Source organism: Anoplophora glabripennis, unplaced genomic scaffold (assembly GCF_000390285.2).
Source record: "Anoplophora glabripennis isolate ALB-LARVAE unplaced genomic scaffold, Agla_2.0 scaffold284, whole genome shotgun sequence".
Lineage (NCBI taxonomy): Eukaryota > Metazoa > Arthropoda > Insecta > Coleoptera > Cerambycidae > Anoplophora > Anoplophora glabripennis.
Genome location: NW_019416385.1, coordinates 575,589 through 594,788, shown reverse-complemented (window position 1 = coordinate 594,788; position 19,200 = coordinate 575,589). Strand labels below are relative to the sequence as shown.

Genomic DNA, 19,200 nt, shown 5'->3' with positions numbered 1-19,200 from the left:
CATTTTATAATTATTACAGTTTTTATACAGTGTGTCCCGTGAGTCGATGGCTATAGCTTAAGGTCGTATTCCTTGAACAATCTTAAGTCGAAAACTCAGTATTTAAGAAGTGAGGTGGGCTATGTAATTGTTTTGTCATATTGTTATGGTGACATTGTTTATTCTTTGACGTTGTAATTTTAAGACTAATTTGACATGGCTACGATTTCAAATCAAGAATATGCTGATATTCACTTTATTTATGGATACTGTAACGGAAATGAGAGAGCCTAAGTACGGGAATATCATCAGAGGTTTCCTGATCGAAGAATACCTAATAAGCAAGTGTTCATAAATGTGCATCGTCAGTTGACAGAAACAGGTATGGTTCCTAAAGTTACTACAGAACGTCCCGTGCAGCAAGAACTTGCCGAAGAAGAAGGTATTCTTAACATGATCGAAAATAGTCGTCTACCTACTAGTATATGAAGAATATCTAATCGCGTTTATGTTAGTGTTCAACATTTACAACAAGCAGACTATGCAGGGCGTGTAGACTTTTGTTGTTGGTTGATTGCACACCCTCAGCTTCGTGGACAAATTATGTTTACGGATGAAGCCACGTTTAATAGAGATGGAATTACGAATACCAGAAATTCACATTCATGGACACTTAAGAACCCTTTAGAAATCAAGGACACGCATTTTTAACATCGCTTTTCGGTGAATATTTGGTGTGGTGTTCTTAATAACCTTCTAATTGGGCCATTCGTATTTCAAGAACGTTTAACATCAGAGCATTACCTAAATTTTTTACAAAATGTGTTGCCAGGATTAATGGAGGATGTTTTACTTCAGAATAAAGTTAACATGTGGGTTCAGCACGATGGCTCACCACCGCATTTTGGTGTAAATGTGAGAGAATATCTAAATAACAACTTTGTTAATGTTGTGTGGATTGGATTGGAAGAGGAGGTCCAGTTCTCTGTCCTTCGAGGTCGCCAGACCTACTGCCTCTTGACTATTATCTTTGGGGACACATAAAAAGTCTAGTGTATTCAATTAAACCACAAAGCAGAGATGAGCTAATTCAAAATATTATGGCTGCATCTGCATTCATACGAAATGACCTAGATACGTCTCCAATTATTAGAAGAGCAAGAACGTGTTGTTAGGCAACGGGGGGACATTTTCAACCAAACCTTTAATTAAATTTCTGTTAGCAATAAAAAAATTCGTAATTAATAAAACAATACATTACTTTATTCAACATGCTCTTTACCAGATTTATTTACTGTTAAATTTAATATAACCCATAACTCCTTAACTAGTGAATTTTGGACTTTTGAGTTAAAATTATCCAAGGAATGCGACCTTATGCTATAGACACGAGTCACGGGACGTAGACAAGTTTTCCTTAGATAGAAGAAACAACGATATATGATCAGTGCTGATTCCGATTTTTCATTTATTTTCAAGACAAAATTAAACGACGAAAGTCAGATAATAATTTTGGTGGTTAATATTTGAATTGTTAGGGACCCATTGTTTTCATATTATATCGTTGTTTTTTTTTTAATTTTAAGGAGGATACAGTCATTTTTAAGAAACACATTTAGACCGATTCTTTAACTATGGTGAGTTCAAAAAATTGTTCGAATTCGCTTCTCAAATGAATAGGGGGACTTCCTTTTTCTAGATGTGAATATCTACGGAAATCATAGGATCAATTGTGTATTTGTATTTACAGCTACTATAATGAAAATTCATTTCAATCCAAATTCATCTGTTACTGTAGTTTCTAGATGAAATATTTTGTACTCTTTATTTGAACAAAACTATTGAAAATTCTGGAAATCGGAAACTACCTTACTATAATTACAAATTAAAACTACTGAGAAGTAATTCTTATAGCATTAAAAGAGAATATTAATTTCTAATGTTTTGAAATTTATAGTCGATTTAGTTCAAATAAATTATTCCCATTCTAAAAGCAATGATACATTCAAACTTACTTTGCCATTTCGGAAAGTTGTAGCCGTCCGTCCTTGTTGGAATCGAAGACTTGCAACTGCAAAACAATTCAAACTCGAAACTTTACAAGGACCTAAAAAACTTTTTAAACTTACCATTGTGTCCGTATATTCGATTAGCTTGTCCTCGGAGACGTCGTTGATTTTCTTGGCCTCCTTGAGCAGATCCCTCAGGAAGTTCTGGAAGGTATAGAAATTCGTAAGGAATAACTGAAAGTGGCAAGTCGCCAACTTACCTTTAATTCGTCTGCCTCTATGTAGCCGCTTCCGTCGGTGTCGTACTCCCTCCAGATCTGAAATAATAGGTACGTGAGTTGAATACAGTACAAAAACAACGAGCTTCAACCTCGGATCAATAACTGGAAAGCTTTTAGAATAGTCATCCAGTTTATTCTGCAGTAACAAGTACAAAATTGTACGTAAATAGTATTATACCAAATGCATAGTCCGCAAGTGATAACTTATTGCTTTTTGCAGATGGTAATTGAGATTCGAGAAAAAACATGGAACAGATGGTACTACAAATTTAAGAAGCAAAATTATTTTTTCCATTGTCCGAAAGAAAAAGATATAGAATATTAAGTATCCACAGAAAACAGAATGTAACATTTTTATTCAAACAGTTTTAATAAAGGATGAGTACTGCCCTACTAGTGATATTATTAGATTTTAAGGATTATTTTAAAATAAAAATAAAACAAAATTATTATAAATGTGAATGTTGTTATTTATTTTTCAAAATATTATTTACCCGTAAAAACAGAAAAGTTTTGTTTATGGAATTTTGTAGACTCGATTTTTTCCTCATTTACTGAGTAGGTATTCAACTTTACATTAAGTGTGAAATGCTATCAAAATTAAACAGTTTTGCGACGCTCACAGCGATGGAATAAAAAATATCGTACATAGAAGAATTTATGTTAAAATATTCAAATACGAAAAGCAATATTTCCTAACATTTACATAAAAACGAAATATTTGGGACAAAATCTTACCTTCATAAACTCAACGCTCGACTCCAGAGGATTGTCAAATCGGAAGAGCAGCAAAAAGTTTTCCTCCATAGGCAGCAACTGAGCAAGCTGGAAATCGATTTCGCATTAGGTTAACAGATATTGATGTGCCATGTACGTCATTTCACAAAGGAACAGATTTAGCTTTCCAGATGCGCTTTATTGTATGTAACATAAAACAAGGGCATTACACAACTGTTGATTCTATTCTGAATGTACGCTTTTCCGATGAATGATGTTGCGTCGAATAATGAACTGGAGATACAGAAAAATGTCAGATCAAATGATGGAAACCAGAGGTGGAATCATATTTTTGCGCACACTGACTAATAATTATGGCATTTTCATATATTTTTTTTTGATGTGAAAAGTAGATTAAAAGCTAAATAATATTTCCAAGACTATTGTACATAACGAATGCGATGTTCATATTTACTGGAGTAGTACAGTTCTCTACATCTAGCAAAAGTGATTTACATTAATGCGTGTTTCTTGGGAATTTATATAAAATAAATATTTCTGCAACTATAGAATGTAAACATGTACCTGAAGTTCCGAACGTTCGTTTGAACGAAAATGAAAACCCATAATATCACGTTTAATCGTACTTAAAATGATTTTACCACCTATATTCTGGCTTCTGTAGACGAAAACAACACTTCCCCATCATCAGAAGCCACCCCACATATTAACCACCCTTAAAACTTAGTTACATGTATTTTAGAAAATTAGCCCCGTACCACCCTATATTTGACATAGGTTGTTAACATTACTTTTATACTGATTTTTAAAAAATATTCGGACCTTTTGTCACTATTGGAAGACACCCTGTCAACAACCCTTAAAACTGTCATAACTTATATCTCCAATCAAGCTTAAAAAGCCACGTTAAATTTGATTTAAAAAGTTTACGTTTCATTTATAGCCATTTACAAAAACTATTGCCGCCCTTTGTTGCCACCGGAAACTACCCTGTCAATACGAACTNAACTTTTCAGTGTTCTGGATAATCTTGTAAAATATGCTATCATCACATTTTCTGAATAAATATGTGCATTATTTTCTTTTGCCCAATTTATGAATTTATCATAAGCATTTTCATAAATTTTTCTCGACTTTGTTGGTATAAGTGTTGCCACTGATGTATTTGCAATTTCCAGTAATTCTGGTGGTGTGCACTGCATTTCTTCAGACATTTTAAAAACGACCCGACGCGACATCAAATTTCAACTGACACTTAATGAAACGTCAAAGCTTCTTGAATCTTTAATTCGTTGCTAGGATACTTACCTACACATTGTTACATTTTTTTACTAGTTAAAAAATGAAAAATATTTGTACTAGTTAAACAATAGGCTGCTTCTAAAGGAGGTGTTGCACTATATAATATAAGTATTATTATACGCTTGAAGAAAAATATATGTTTAAAGTAAAAAATCGTCAAACAAAATTAAAATACATCCTTATTGAAATAAAAAATACCAATTTTTATAACTAACCTTTACAACAACATAAGGAGAATACCTAAAAACGAAATAACATTAAAATACCTACCAATTTTTGCAAATTTTCTCGTAATCGTGATGATACAGTTGGAAATATGCTTTAATTTACTATTTATTGCCTTAAAAATAAATTCAGAATTATCAAACGTTTCGTCCTTTTTTTTTTCTCTCAAGTAAATTTTGAGGTCTTTAATAATATATTTTGTTGAAGTTTCCCCACAAAAATATATTTAAAGGAACTGAGATCGGGACTGTTATTTGGCCACCTAAGATTTCTAATAATAATTCTTAGTGTTCGTAGACGGGATTCTTCATCCCAATTAAATTTGCCGATATTCCTGTCGAACTCTTGCACATTATTGTTATTTGAATAATATAGTTTAATTATTTTTTATTTTTCTTCATCAGAATTTTAATTTTCTATTCTATTTCTATTCTATTATAATTTTTTAAATTAAAATCGGTTATTCTGATTAAATTCATAGTTTTAATTCTAATTTGGTTTATTTTAGGTATTTAGAATTTAACACAAATGCCATTTCCAAACAAAAGATAAGTTACATATAACTCTTCAATTACATAGTTAAATGCATTATTTGTATGTCCAGTTAATACTTGGCAAAAGCCACCGCTAGAACTGCCTCCTATTACCAAGTAGAAGAGTTACCACGCTAAATATTGCTGGATGCCAGATAAAAAGACCCTGCACCCTTTTTAGGTTGTCAATTTGCAGCACTTAACACGCGATCTGGAGCGATAAGCTATATTGTTCGTGGTTTTATAATAATAATTATTTCTTTTTTGTGTACATCTTGGTAATAATGAATAATTTAATATTGAACTTAATGTAGTAGATGTTAAACATACTCTTTTGAGTGGCTTGCCAAACATATCGTCCCTATTATCACGTAAAGGCGTATGTGTAGGTATATCCATTTCTTGGATTATACGCCTCTACGTGATAAGAAGGGCGAATGTAATGCATTTGTAACTTGGTTAAATACACTCTATACGTATACGCTCTACATTCTATATCATTTGACATATGCCTTATAGCTTATATCACACTAACACTTAAAATAATTAATTGTCGCTCTCTTCTTGTACGTCTGACCTGAACTTGTATTGAGTTTTATAGAATTATTAGTTTTACGAAAAACGAATGGTAGCTATTTTTTTGGTTTCTTTCTATTAACGGNAGGGCGAATGTAATGCATTTGTAACTTGGTTAAATACACTCTATACGTATACGCTCTACATTCTATATCATTTGACATATGCCTTATAGCTTATATCACACTAACACTTAAAATAATTAATTGTCGCTCTCTTCTTGTACGTCTGACCTGAACTTGTATTGAGTTTTATAGAATTATTAGTTTTACGAAAAACGAATGGTAGCTATTTTTTTGGTTTCTTTCTATTAACGGTCATAATAGTTTTAATTATTTTTTTTACTTTATTTAGATGACCCGTTATCAAATTAACTATAATTTTATTACAGGTGTCCAAATATAATTCTTTCAACGATGAGGAACGAAGTATTGGATGAAAATTACAATTAAATGAGTAAAATTCAATTTATAGCGAACCTCTCGAATATCAATTTTTCCGTCTTGGTTATCATCGTAAGCTTCCATGAAGCATGCCTTCAGCTCCACTAGCATATCGTCAGATACGGCCTGGAACAAAGAAAAATATAAATAGCGATCAGGATTGGGTATTTGAAATGAGGCGGAATACAGGGAGATTTATAGACATCGAAAGTTTGTAATAAATCTCAGGAATCGAAGTTCCTGTTAGTGAGAGGAATCAGCACGATATTTATTATTTTACTTAACTGAGAATTGATGAAATTTATTGTGTTGCTTCCCAATAAACGAAAATTTGGAAAGTAGACGTAAAAGAGATAAAGTTTTTTTGATGATAGTGATGTATCAAATATTTTGATATAAACATTCTATGCAATTTAAATATAAAATGTATAATACTAACCGTTTTCTTTTTTTGGCATAGAAGTAAATTGTTAAATACTACCGGTTTGTAGGTTATAAAGATATTTTAAGTTGAATATTATAAGAAGAGTTTTTGCAAAATTATTTCATATAATCACAACTTAGTATTGTAGGAATTATTATTAGTACAAGTAGAATGCGTATAAACACAAGAGTTTATTTAATTAATTGTTTAATTTATTCAGATGTGACAAAATAACTAATAAATAGAAAAATCAAAAACTATGCCACATATAAATAATTTCAGACCATCTAGATCTAGATAACAAACAATATGGAATATACAGTGCTTTCACAAAGTAACGTATAAGTACGATTAACCATTGGTTTTGGGAAACCTTAGACATATCGACTTTTATTTGTAATTGCCTATTTTTTAAACTATTTTGATGAACAGATTGAAAAACTATCAGGACTAATTACACAGGTCAACATTTGATCTAAGCGGGAACACCGTAATCGGTATAGGCTACAAGGGGTTTTTGGGGTCGCTGATTACGATGAGAGGGTCAGTTAACCTCTATCACGTCAGGTTCAAGGTTATTTGAAGGTCAAATGCAGAAAAAGCCATGAAAAAATCTGAAAAAAATCATGGATATGTTTTTGAGGTCGGACAATCCGAATCTGAGGTCAGCTAAGCTCCACAAGGTCAAGGTCAAGGTTATTTAGAGGTGAAATGCAGAAAAAGACATGATAAAATGTGAAAAAAATCATACTTATGTTTTTGGGGTCAGGAAATCTGAATCTGAGGTCTTTGAAGTTCCAAAAGGTCAAGGTTAAGGGATGAAGTAATTTTTGAAAAAATCTGAAAAAATGATGCTGGATTAAGATGAATCCAGCTACCGATAACTTTAATCAATCGGTGCATCCCTCTTCCATTAGGTGATTCCTTTCATCCTATTTGCCATAGATTCATGGTCTGGGTCTTTTCTTCTTTTCCTAGGATATCTCCATTTTGATAGTTTGGTTGCTTTCAACGGAAATTGTTTGTTATTTCTTTTACTAGTAGCTATATAGATGCCTCTTCTGCTAGTAAGCATGTAACCTCATACGAGATAGAACGGTAGCCACATATAACGCGCAGAAAATGTTCTTCGATATACTGATTTTACGGTATTATTGTCGGATCAGTGATATGTAACTGAATAAGCGCGATGATTCAAGCGAAAGTACTTTAGGTAGTTTTGTTACTTATCTGTGATATATGAGTGAGTGAGTTCCACATTTCGAGCGAAAGTGCGTGAAATGAGTATAAATCTTGTAGAACAGTTGCTTATATATGCAAATATATAGACACAAGTAAGAAGTAAGGGTTTATATAAAAAACATGAAGAATAACAACTAAAAAATGTTATCGGTTAAAAATTTTCTTTTGAACTTGACCTTCTAATACCTTGACCTTGACCTTGTGGAGCTTAGCTGACCTCAGATTTGGATTCTCCGACCTCAAAAACATATCCATGATTTTTTTCAGACTTTTCCATGGCTTTTTCTGCATTTGACCTTCAAATGACCTTGACCTTGTGGAGCTTAGCTGACCTCAGATTCGGATTGTCCGACCTCAAAAACATATCCATGATTTTTTTCAGATTTTTTCATGGCTTGTTCTGCATTTGACCTTCAAATGACCTTGAACCTGACGTGATGGAGGTTAACTGACCCTCTCATCGTAATCAGCGACCCCAAAAACTCCTAGTAGCCTATACCGATTACGGTGTTCCCGCTTATATCAAATGTTGACCTGTGTTATTTTTGTCGAAACAAACAAAACGTCAAGAGAAACAACTTATTCCTAAAAGGATATACAATGCCTCTATGAGCTAACTCGAGACAGTCAGTGTTAGAAGGAATCTGAGGGGCACCAATTGTAAAATAAGATAATTTGACAGTGCAGAGCTGTTCTCTCAGAGATTTGTAAGTTTTTTTCGTGGAACCCACAACTCGAGGTCCCAAAACCGAGACAAATAAAAAACAAGTTATGTTGCGTATTATTTCTCAAAAAAAAAAGGTTCCTACGTACCTACATAATTATTGAATTAAACAAAAAAATCCGAGGCGACACAACTGTCCCCCTAATTCGTTTCACATTATTTTTTTTTAATTGCAAGCTAAATAACAACTTCACACAAAAATAAAAAAGAAAGGCGAAATTTTTCGCTATATTATTTGTAATAATTAATATGCAGCGAGATGACTAACACTCCATTGAAAAGTGTGCAAGGATTTGCTCTCAAAAAAAAAGAAAATTTTTATTAATATTACACGTCACTTTGGAGATACACTATATTTTCACAAAACATGAAAGGTTATAATGATATTAAATTTATTATAAACAGGAAATAGTAGAATAATTATTTACTTACTATTAATTACATTATTATTAATTTATTACTACAAGGGTAGTCTTGCTTACCTCTGGACCTATGTCTGTGGCATTGGCACTAGATACAAATTCTCTTAAAAATCCATCCAATTCTGTTCCTTCAATATATCCATTTCCTGTAAAATAATGTATAATCATGAAAATATCCAATTAAAAGTTTTTTAAATTTAGTTTTGTTTTGTTCGTAATATAAAGTAATATTAGAAACTATCACTATTTTATATAGATCAACTTCTTACATATTCTATTTGTTGCTTTGGACAAAATACGTAATTTTGTTTTAATAAGATGTAAAATTCCAGAGCAAAAAAGTTTAAAAAAAATCTCGACCGTGACAATGTTTGCACATTGCCGTGACCAGGATTCGAACCTGGGTTACTACGGCCACAACGTAGGGTCCTAACCACTAGACGATCACGGCTATTGGAGAACTGTCTAATTCTTGGAAATGTAATGTAGACACATTGGAGCATTATACACTGGTGAATTGTTGGTTGCCTAAATTAGATTTCAGCTGTTGGTTTCTTGACTATAATTTTTTATTACAAACCACCATTTAATTAAATATATTTAAAAACACAAAATTAGACAGTTAGTGGTATCAATCATTATAAACAATTAAGAAACACTAGTTAAAATATTTAAAACAAAATATGGAATAATGTAGCCTGTGGGTATCTTAGCTCATGCTGCAGGTACATTTCTAATATTTTCTGCATCAGAAATATTTCCAAGAATTTATTCAACAGGTAATTTCTTATAATTGGCTTGAGATTTTACATTCATATCTTCATACTTTCATTTAATAGTTCTGAGGCATAAAACTAATTTCAAACAAAAACTGTAGTTATTTTTTTGACTCATATGTATGTGTTGACCTACTATATTGTAATAATTATTTTAATGCCTATAAAGTCTTTCTATATGCAAGGCAAGAGGAATTAAACTTTTTTATATAGATAAAGCATTTTTTTGTTCATGCGGATTTTCTGATTGTCAGGTATACTTTTCATTAATTTTTTTTAATGCACATATCTGTACTAATCTTTAATCGATTTTGTTACATGTACTTCATGCCTCTTATTATGTCATTAAAATTTAAAGGTTAAGAAAAAATTATAAAATACAGAGCGTTTCTGAAATACTGTACCAAACTGAAACAGGAGATAGAGGAAATGCCACTTTAAAGAAAAGTTCATATAAACGTGAGTTAAAAAATGCTTAGTAAAAAAATGGAAACAGGGCGCACTACCAAAAAATATATTTTTCTTGAATAAATACAAAATGTCTTTTTTTCAGCTCTGTAGACCTAGTAGGCCCATGGCTTGCTTCACAATTTTTCTCCATTCCTTCTTGTTTCCAGTTCTCTGCTTCCACTGAGTGATGTCTGCTTTTTCTATGTCCCTTTTCACCTCATTTTTCCATCTAATTTTTGGTCTTCCACGTGTCCTTCTTCCTCCAATATCGCCTTCTATTATTCTGTGTGGAGTTCTGTCACTGCATTCTCATTATATGACCCATCCATCTAAGTCTTTGGTCTTTTATTACTCCTATATTATCAGGTTCATTAAATAGGTGTGCTAACTCACTATTTGTTCTTCTTTCCCATACATCTTCTAATTTTTTTCCTCTGAATATCTTCCTAAATATTTTTCTTTCCCATATCCTTAACCAATTCTGTTCTGCCAATGTCAGTGTCCATACTTCACATCCAAAGATCAGTACTGGCCTTATAACATTTTTGTATAATCTAATTTTGAGACCTCTTGATATACCTTTATTTCTTAATATTTAATATATTAAGAGCCCCAACACAATGATTTCCTACTATTAATCTGTTCATCAACTCTTCTTCAAAACTCGGTACTCGGTACTAGACATGTCGTTCCTAAGTATGATAATTTTTCAACCTCTTCAATTGTGTATACTTTTCCTTCATCTGTTGTTATTCTTAATATTTGATTTCCTTACAAATTCTGTCCGACCAAACCATACCTTTCGTTTTAGTTTGGTTGATTACTAATCCCATCCTTTCTGCTGAACTTACCATTCTCTTGTTGATGTTTCTGTTATCTCTTTTTTACTTCTTGTTAATAGTGCAATATCATCTGCAAACGCCAGACACTGATGTCGTTTATGGTATATTAGGCCAGATCTGTTTATGTTTGCTTCTCTGAATATTTCTTTAATACTATATTGAACAAGAACAGTGATAATGGATCACCTTGTCTAAGGTCTTCTGTTACTTCAAATCTTTCCGAAAACTTTCCGTGTATTCTGACATTGTTTTCTGTTTGTGTTAACGTCAATTTTATCAAACTAATTATTTTAGGGCTTACATTCATTTCACTTAGTGCTTTATATAATTGACCTCTTCTGACTCTTATCATATGCTTGTTTAAAATCGATAAAGACTAGATATGTTTCCTTCTGATGTTCGTCGCTCTCTGCCTGTACCTCCCTTAGTGTAAATATTTGATCGATTACCGATCTTCCTCCTCTGAATCCACATTGGCATTCTCCGATTTCATTTTCAATCTTCTCAGCTAGTCTGTTCTTAATATGAGGCGTCAGAATCTTATATAGGGTAATTCACAACTTATCCAAAAAAATTTGGGAATAGATGCGGCATGAGAAATGAAGTTAATATTGTAAAAAAAAATTTTGTAAAATCCTTATAGTTTCTGAGAAAAAAATTATTGAAGTTATAGCACATTAAACCACTACATAGCTGGACAACTGTAGTCTCTAGCATCATTCGCCACGTGGCCTCATCGACTCCGAATACTGAATTCGGATTTTGCAATCGTCGTTGCGATATTTACCTGTTATCTGTGGTTTTTATAATACGTTTTTAGTAGTTGGTGTCAAATGGGTAGTTAGTGTCAAAAATGGTTTGCGTGTACTCGGAGTTGATGGATATCGTTTTAATTTATGGTGAAGCGTTTGTGTTATGGTGAAACAAGACATCATTTGTGTTAGTTCGTAGAAAGTGAGTAAGACGGACCCAAATGTGTTTACACGTGAGTGGATAAAATTTTGAACAATTGCTGTTGCAGCATCGGGTATGTACTTTATTATTTAAAAACACAAATTAATTTTATTAATAATTAATAAAGGCAAAAGCATTTGAATTTGCGGTATACAAAAATAGGTGCGATAAAATTCTATTTACATATTTCTTTCCTTGTGAAAGTTTTTGTCCGTTTTTATCACGCCGCCATAGCGGTGGCATTGTGCGAGGTCAGGTTTTACAGTGGACCAGTTTCCAGTGCCGTGCAGAAGTGTATTTTTAAATCAATTTCGAACTGACCATTTTGATTTTTTCTTTACAAAATTGTATTTGTAAGGGTCCCCTGTACATCCAGAATTTTTTTGGATAAGTTCTGAATCACCCTGTATATTACATTAAGAAGAGCTATACCACTATAATTTTGACAATCCTTCCTATCTCCTTTTTTAAAAATTGGTTGCAATATATCCATTTTGTCGGTATATTTTCCATTTTGTAGGTATTTTTTTTTTTTTCCTTTTTTTTTTTAGTATTTTTTTTATATTTTTAATTAACTGTTCACCACCATACTTAATCATTTCTGCAGTAATTTCATCCTCACTCGGACACTTTTCATTTTTTAGATTTGTTATTATTGCTTTTATTTCTTCTAGGCTAGGTGCTTTTTCTACGTCTTCATTTTGGTTTATGTCCATTACGTCGTTAATTTGTTCTCCTACTTCTTCAGTATGCTTAGATTTAAATGGAACGCGGTGCAAGTTTTTGGATTATCGATTGTAAGTTTCATTAAGAAATATTTTTTTGTCGGTTATGCTCTCAGTGGCGGAGATGTAGGAAATAACCGAGGACTCTTCTACCTAAAATAATGTCAATTCCGTTTTCATTAAAATAAGACATTTTTGAAGAAATATCAGATGAAGAAAAGTCAGATACCGCTAAAATGTACCATTTTCGGAAAAGTAGAGTTTGGTTTCAAATTTTTTTAAATCCTTGTCATAACTTTAAGAACTTGCTTTTTGAATCCTTCTAGGTCATAAAATCTTTATGAAAACTGAAAGACTAAAGCCACTTTTTCAGAGATACAGGGCGTTGAAATTTGAAAGTTTTCACATATTTTCAAATATCTCTGAAGATACTTGACCGTAGATTGATGAAACCTTGACTAGTGTTTAAACTAATTAAAAATTTTGAACTGACATACAGATATTCAACGAGTGCCGTTATGGAATTTATACGTCACTGTATAATAGGTATATTTTAAATTTGAGAAAATATTAACCTGAAAATGACTCATATTTCATTGAGCATTCAGATGCATCCAACAAATTTCCAAAAAACTAAATGGCACAGAGATTCTGAAGTTTTCAATGAGTGCTTCTCAGTACTTCCGCCACTGATTGACATATTTGTGTTCAGCGAATTTTTATCTTTAATTAGTTAACCGAATATCTTATAAGTCTCTGAATTTAGACGATTTTAACATTGAGATAAATTTTGAATTTTGTGGAGTAGAATTAATATCTAGTAAAATTTTGATTTTTAGTTTTTATCGTACGGGTAAGGGCAATTTTGGAATTTTTCTGGCTAAACTGGAATTGCTTTTAAGTAAATATGCATTAAAAGACAAAAATATAATTATTATGGGTGACTCTAATATTGATTTTAATAATAGCTCGGATAACTTAACAGAGTTATTGTGTTTGATTTCTGCATTTGGTTTGAGATTTTTAATTTCTGACTACACAAGAATTACGCCTACATCCAGGACGTGCATTGATAATATTATTACTAATTTAAATAACGATGATACTATATCTGGGGTATGCGACCCTTGTCTTTCCGACCACTTAGGTCAATTTATAACTTTCAATAACAAATTGGAAACAACTCCAAATTATACAATGGAAAAAAGGATAATCACCTAGGCTGGTTTGAGATATTTTAGAATATCTTTGATGGAGAAAGACTGGAGTATCTTTGAATATCCCTCGAAACAGGTAAACTTTTTGGCTAATTCATAGGTTAATACTTACAATAGTCAGCAGTAACTTGGTTTAATGATACTCTAAGGAGTACGAGAGACACTCTTATGGCTGTTAAACTTGTTTGTAACATTTCAAAAAATCCAGCTGATTGGTTGTTTTATAAAAATTTTCGTAGAAATTATAAAAAGCTTATCTTAAATACTAAACAAAAAGCGTGAATTTATCAGTACATCAACAAATATAAATAGAGACGGATGGAGGTTGGTAAATTTTGAAAGAAATAAGCATTATAATTTAAATAAGCCCAAAAGTAGCTTATCTCCTGATGATTATAATAAATATTTTTGCGATATTGCCGAATCTCTAATTAACTCTATTGTAAGTAAAGGAGATGCCGAAGTTTTTCTTAAGGGTACTCTTGCATCTAAAAATAGTTTTTATTTACATACATCCCGTTATTCCCCTTGAAGTAAATGAGGCTATTAGTATGTTAAAAAATTCTCACAGTCTGGATGTATTTGACATAAACAGTAAAATTGTAAAAACTACAGCTGATATATTATTGCAACCACTTACATCATTAATTAACATATGTTTTTGTACGGGCACTTTTCCTGACATTTTTAAAATTGCACGAGTGGTGCCTTTATTTAAGAAAGGTGATAAAGTAGATAATTATCGTCCCATCTCTATCATACCCGTTTTTTGAAAAATTTTAGAAATTATTCTAAAGCAAAGACTTACTAGTTTTTTTTGAAAGTAATCTTTTGTTAAATGCATGTCAATTTGGTTTTAGAAGTGGCCTCTCTACTACCCATGCTCTCTCCAACCTAACGAAATTTATTGTTGAAGGACGTGAGGAAGGATTACATTGTGCTATTATAGCTTGTGATCTAACCAAGGCATTCGACTGTGTTTCACACGATATATTAATTAAAAATTTGGAATATTATGGGGTAAGGGGCCTACCAGCTTTGTTACTGAAATCATATTTAAATAATCGTAAACAATTTGTTTCAATTAATGATGGTAATTCTAGCATTCAATTAGTTCGATATGGAGTACCTCAGGGTTCCGTACTAGGACCACTTTTATTTTTAATTTATGTCAATGATTTTATACATTTTATGTCGCCAAAAAAATGTATTATCTTTGCTGATGATACAACTCTGTTTAATACAAATGACAGTTTAGAATCCCTGATGGACTCTGTGTCGGTTACTGATGAGATGGCAAAAAATTGGTTTTCTGCAAATAATTTAACCATCAACCCAGAAAAAACTCAGAAATTGTTTTTGTCTAATAAAATGACCAAACATAATAATAATAGTTCATTGCATGTATTGGGAGTGGATATTGATTCAGGTTTATCCTGGAAAGATCATGTAAATAACCTCTGTGTAAAGTTGTCAAGTATAATATTTTTATTTAGACAGTTACGTATGCTCGTAAATAGTGATATCTTACGTGGTATCTATTTTAGTTTATTTCATTCACGCATTTCATACGCTGTCGTTTTGTGGGGTAATTCCAGTGCGGCCGGAAAAGTTTTTCGTCAACAAAAGAAAATAATTCGTATTTTAGCCATGGCTAATCACCGCGATCACTGTCGCCCTCTTTTTTTAAAATTTAGTATAATGCCCTTGCCTTCTTTATTTATTTATCAGAGTCTTTTAGACATACATAGTAATAGGAAAGATTTTAGTGTACAGGGTGACATTCATAGCTACAATACAAGGAAAGCAAATTTTTTGAGACCCCCTAAATTTAAATTAACAAAATCCAAAAAAAATTTTCTAAATTTAAATATGTGTAATAAACTAAGCCCAATAACTAGATCGTTACAATTTATAACGTTTAAAAATAAAATAAAAAGTTATATTACAAATAAAGCCTTCTATTCGCTAAGGGAATATTTTGAGGATACAACTATTATTTAACTTCTAATAATTAATAATATAATTAATTATTAATTAATCTAATAATTTTATGTTCTGTGTGAATTTTGTTAAATTATTTTAACGCTGTGTTTAATGATTTATACATTGTACTTTTTTTTATAATATTATCAACTGTACAGTTCAAATTTTAACTGAAAATTGGCATACCACATTTGTACGGATGTATGTAAAGAGTGGTCAAATAAAATATCTATCTAAAATATCTATCTATCTTAAGTTTCATCAATTTACGTAAAACGTCTTTAGTGTGCTTTCAGTATCCTGTATTTCGGAAGGGGGTGATATTAGATCTCTGCTTTATTAAAACATTTTGGCTTAAAATCATCCAAGAAACATACCTGAAGTTATTATACGGAATTAAAATACACCCTGCATACCCATTAACATGAGAAGAAATGTTACTAATTATAATAAATTGATAATAAAGTTCTTTAATTTCATTTTATTCATTGTATTGTTTTGCTTTCCTAGATGGTTGGTTCCGTGTTTTTCTATGAGTTTCTGATTATAAGTAAGATAAGTTTAGTTTTGAAGTTTCATCTTTAAATATCGGATATTAGAACTTTTTACTGTCAACACTTTTTGTACTTTGCAATTTTAGATTCGTTATAAAAATATTTCACTTCATAACTGATAATAAAACCGTATTCTAAGTATTTTGTGCAGCTTTTTATTTTGATTTTGAACTACTATATTACATAAAAGTTTGATTGATATTGAGTTTGTTTCAAAGTTCCTTTAACTTCATGAATTTTGGTGTAAAAAATAATATTATGTAGAATATTTTGGAGCAAAACTACCATTATCCAAAAAGTTGTATCAAAACTCACATTTTCCAAACTTATTCACTTTCTTGGAGTCAAATATTGTTGTGCTGTCATTTCACCAATTAAGAAGCAAAGTTAAAGTTCTAATACAATACCAAATAAAAATTCAGAGCCTTAAGCCACTTAAAAAGTGAGAAATCAGTTATTCCTTCTTGCTGAAAAAATTTAAAAAGTGGATAATGTGAGTTTTGCATCTATATCCTTCACTCGTACGGATATATGTGACTTTACAAGGAATGCTTGGGATGTTTGTCCACCTTTTAGTGGACTGCGCGTTGGTGTATTCACATAAGTTATACAAATTTGTGGGAGATTTATATAGGAAGACGTATCATCCATCGAAAAGGATGTAAAATCGTTGGTCCCTTATTTACACAATGTTAGGCAAGTAAAAGATCGTTACTGTACGACAAACTGGGAGTTCGACAAAATTTTCAGGTTGGTAGTTGCACTTTTCCCTGATGTCGGTTTTTAATCGTGTAGCATGAACAGACCGACGACGTAAAATAACCAAAGTGGAAGAAGGAAGGAACTCCATTCGTGGACACACTCTATATGTGAAAGAATATACAGAGCGTTCATAAATGTTTACAAGCCACGTGATTGCCCAATTTACGTAACCAACATTCAGGGTTGGTATTGATAAAGAAAAATTCCTAAATTTTGGCGTCACCAATATTAATTATTTATTCACAATGAACAATGACAAACCTTTATGTCTACACTTTTTTATGATTTTATCAAATATTTCACAGAAAATATTTTTATGTATAAAAAACTTCAATTAAGATTCTTAAGACTATTGCAGATAATCTAAATACACTTATCGAATTTCATTTGTATCTGAACAACCATTTTGGACTGCAAGTAAAAGATGTAACTGCTACATCTAGTGGTCACTGCTACTAGCTAAGGATTAACAAGTCTGAAAGCGGTATATGTCTGGTGTGATTGGCCGACGAATGATTCTAGCTGTATATAGTGATATTGCCGGTCCAATGCCAGTCGGGGCATATAGCTTGTAGAGAGAGTTGTTGTGTCCTGCAATACCATCACTTACAACGTTTTGTTATTATTTAAAAAAATGTGTCTTTGACATCGGACATCAATTGATAGGAAACTTTTTGCTTAAAATGACATTTCCTCATTGCCGTTCATTTTTTTTTACAAAAGCGCTTCGTAATAAATCTGATAAAGAAATTGATATTCTTAAACAGCTATACGGACATTTGTATTTGCGGATGTGCAATTCGCTCTAGTAAACGACTTTAGATAAAAAGGCGGAGACTTTTATCCGACACGTAATTTGTTAAAAACTTCAACGTTTTAAGTTCCAAACTTATACCCGATGCAAAGTTGGAAAGCTCCCATTCTCTACACGCCAAGAATTAAACTGTCAAACGTTCGCCATCGATTCTTCACCTGAAAGTATTAAATTGAGATCAATGTAACTCTCACCGTCTTTGTCATAGTGGCTCCAAACTTCCATGAATTGGTTTGCGGAAAGTTTTTTCAACTCTCTCGAGTCGGGGTCTCTGTACTGCCTCATGAAATTCGTCGCCTTCTCCAAATTCAGGCGCTTAGAGCTCTGATCGGCTTGGGTCGTCATGGTTCTGAAACAAAAAAGAACACAAATTAAGGCTACTTTTTATACATATAAACGTTATTGGAGAAATAGAAATAGGAATATACCCTTTTGAATGGGGACAGTGGAACATTATTTAAATTCCACGCCTTGCGGGTAGTTTTGTGAGGGTAAATTGTCATTATTTCATCCCCAATATTTCTATTTTCTATCTTTAATTCAGAATTTTCTTTTAAATATTGATATTTAGATATGAAAAAAACTAAAAGATTTATTTTAATTTCAATAAATCAAATCAATTTCGAGAAATTCAGTGGCATTGTGCTTGTGTTTTGAAATATTAAATATAAATGTAGGTACTTTATTATGGGTGAGGCCTACAAAGTGTATCTTAATTGTTACTGCTAGTTGATATCTATTGTATACTAATATGTATGACACTTTAGTCTGACTGCAGAGTTGCTGCTTCCCAAAAAAAATCATTAGTTAAAAACAACTAGGTACTTTAATTGTGTTATTCCTTGAATTAACCAAATATAAGATACTTATTTGGTTAATTGGTTAATAGTTTAACTTTTTGGCGAAAATCAATTCCTCTTTGTTCTTTAGATGCATATTTATAAGCAGTGCCTTGTCATAATGCGACAATATATTTGTGTCATAAAAATAAATAATTGAGATTAAAATTTATTGATTCTGGTAACCATATACCTATATTATTTAGAGACATTCGTTACTTAAGGTAAGTTTCTCGATAATCCTTCACCCAAATTTAAATTTTTTATGTCACTGAATAGACATTTTTTTGAAAAAAGTATGACTTGACTTCCTTTACTATTTTGAAACATTTAAAGGTTTAACTTCATATACGAGCGCGACCTAGCGATTTGTCAATTACGTC

The 19,200-nt window shown here is 31.7% G+C and overlaps 1 protein-coding gene and 1 non-coding gene across 2 annotated transcripts in view; both read right to left on the bottom strand.

Moving 5' to 3' along the window:
• Nucleotides 1-18,323, bottom strand: part of LOC108906315 (calbindin-32) — a 36,874-nt gene extending 18,551 nt beyond the window's left edge. Inside the window, exons 1-7 of the mRNA XM_023454389.1 lie at nucleotides 18,173-18,323; nucleotides 8,959-9,044; nucleotides 6,123-6,212; nucleotides 3,008-3,094; nucleotides 2,249-2,305; nucleotides 2,109-2,192; nucleotides 1,995-2,050 (exon numbers count right to left, since the gene is read on the bottom strand). Coding sequence (XP_023310157.1) covers nucleotides 1,995-2,050; nucleotides 2,109-2,192; nucleotides 2,249-2,305; nucleotides 3,008-3,094; nucleotides 6,123-6,212; nucleotides 8,959-9,044; nucleotides 18,173-18,323 — 611 coding nt within the window. The remainder of the gene's footprint in view (nucleotides 1-1,994; nucleotides 2,051-2,108; nucleotides 2,193-2,248; nucleotides 2,306-3,007; nucleotides 3,095-6,122; nucleotides 6,213-8,958; nucleotides 9,045-18,172) is intronic.
• Trnah-gug lies at nucleotides 9,278-9,349 on the bottom strand. Its single transcript has one exon. It is a non-coding gene; the product is annotated as a tRNA-His (tRNA).
• Nucleotides 18,324-19,200: the final 877 nt, after the last annotated feature.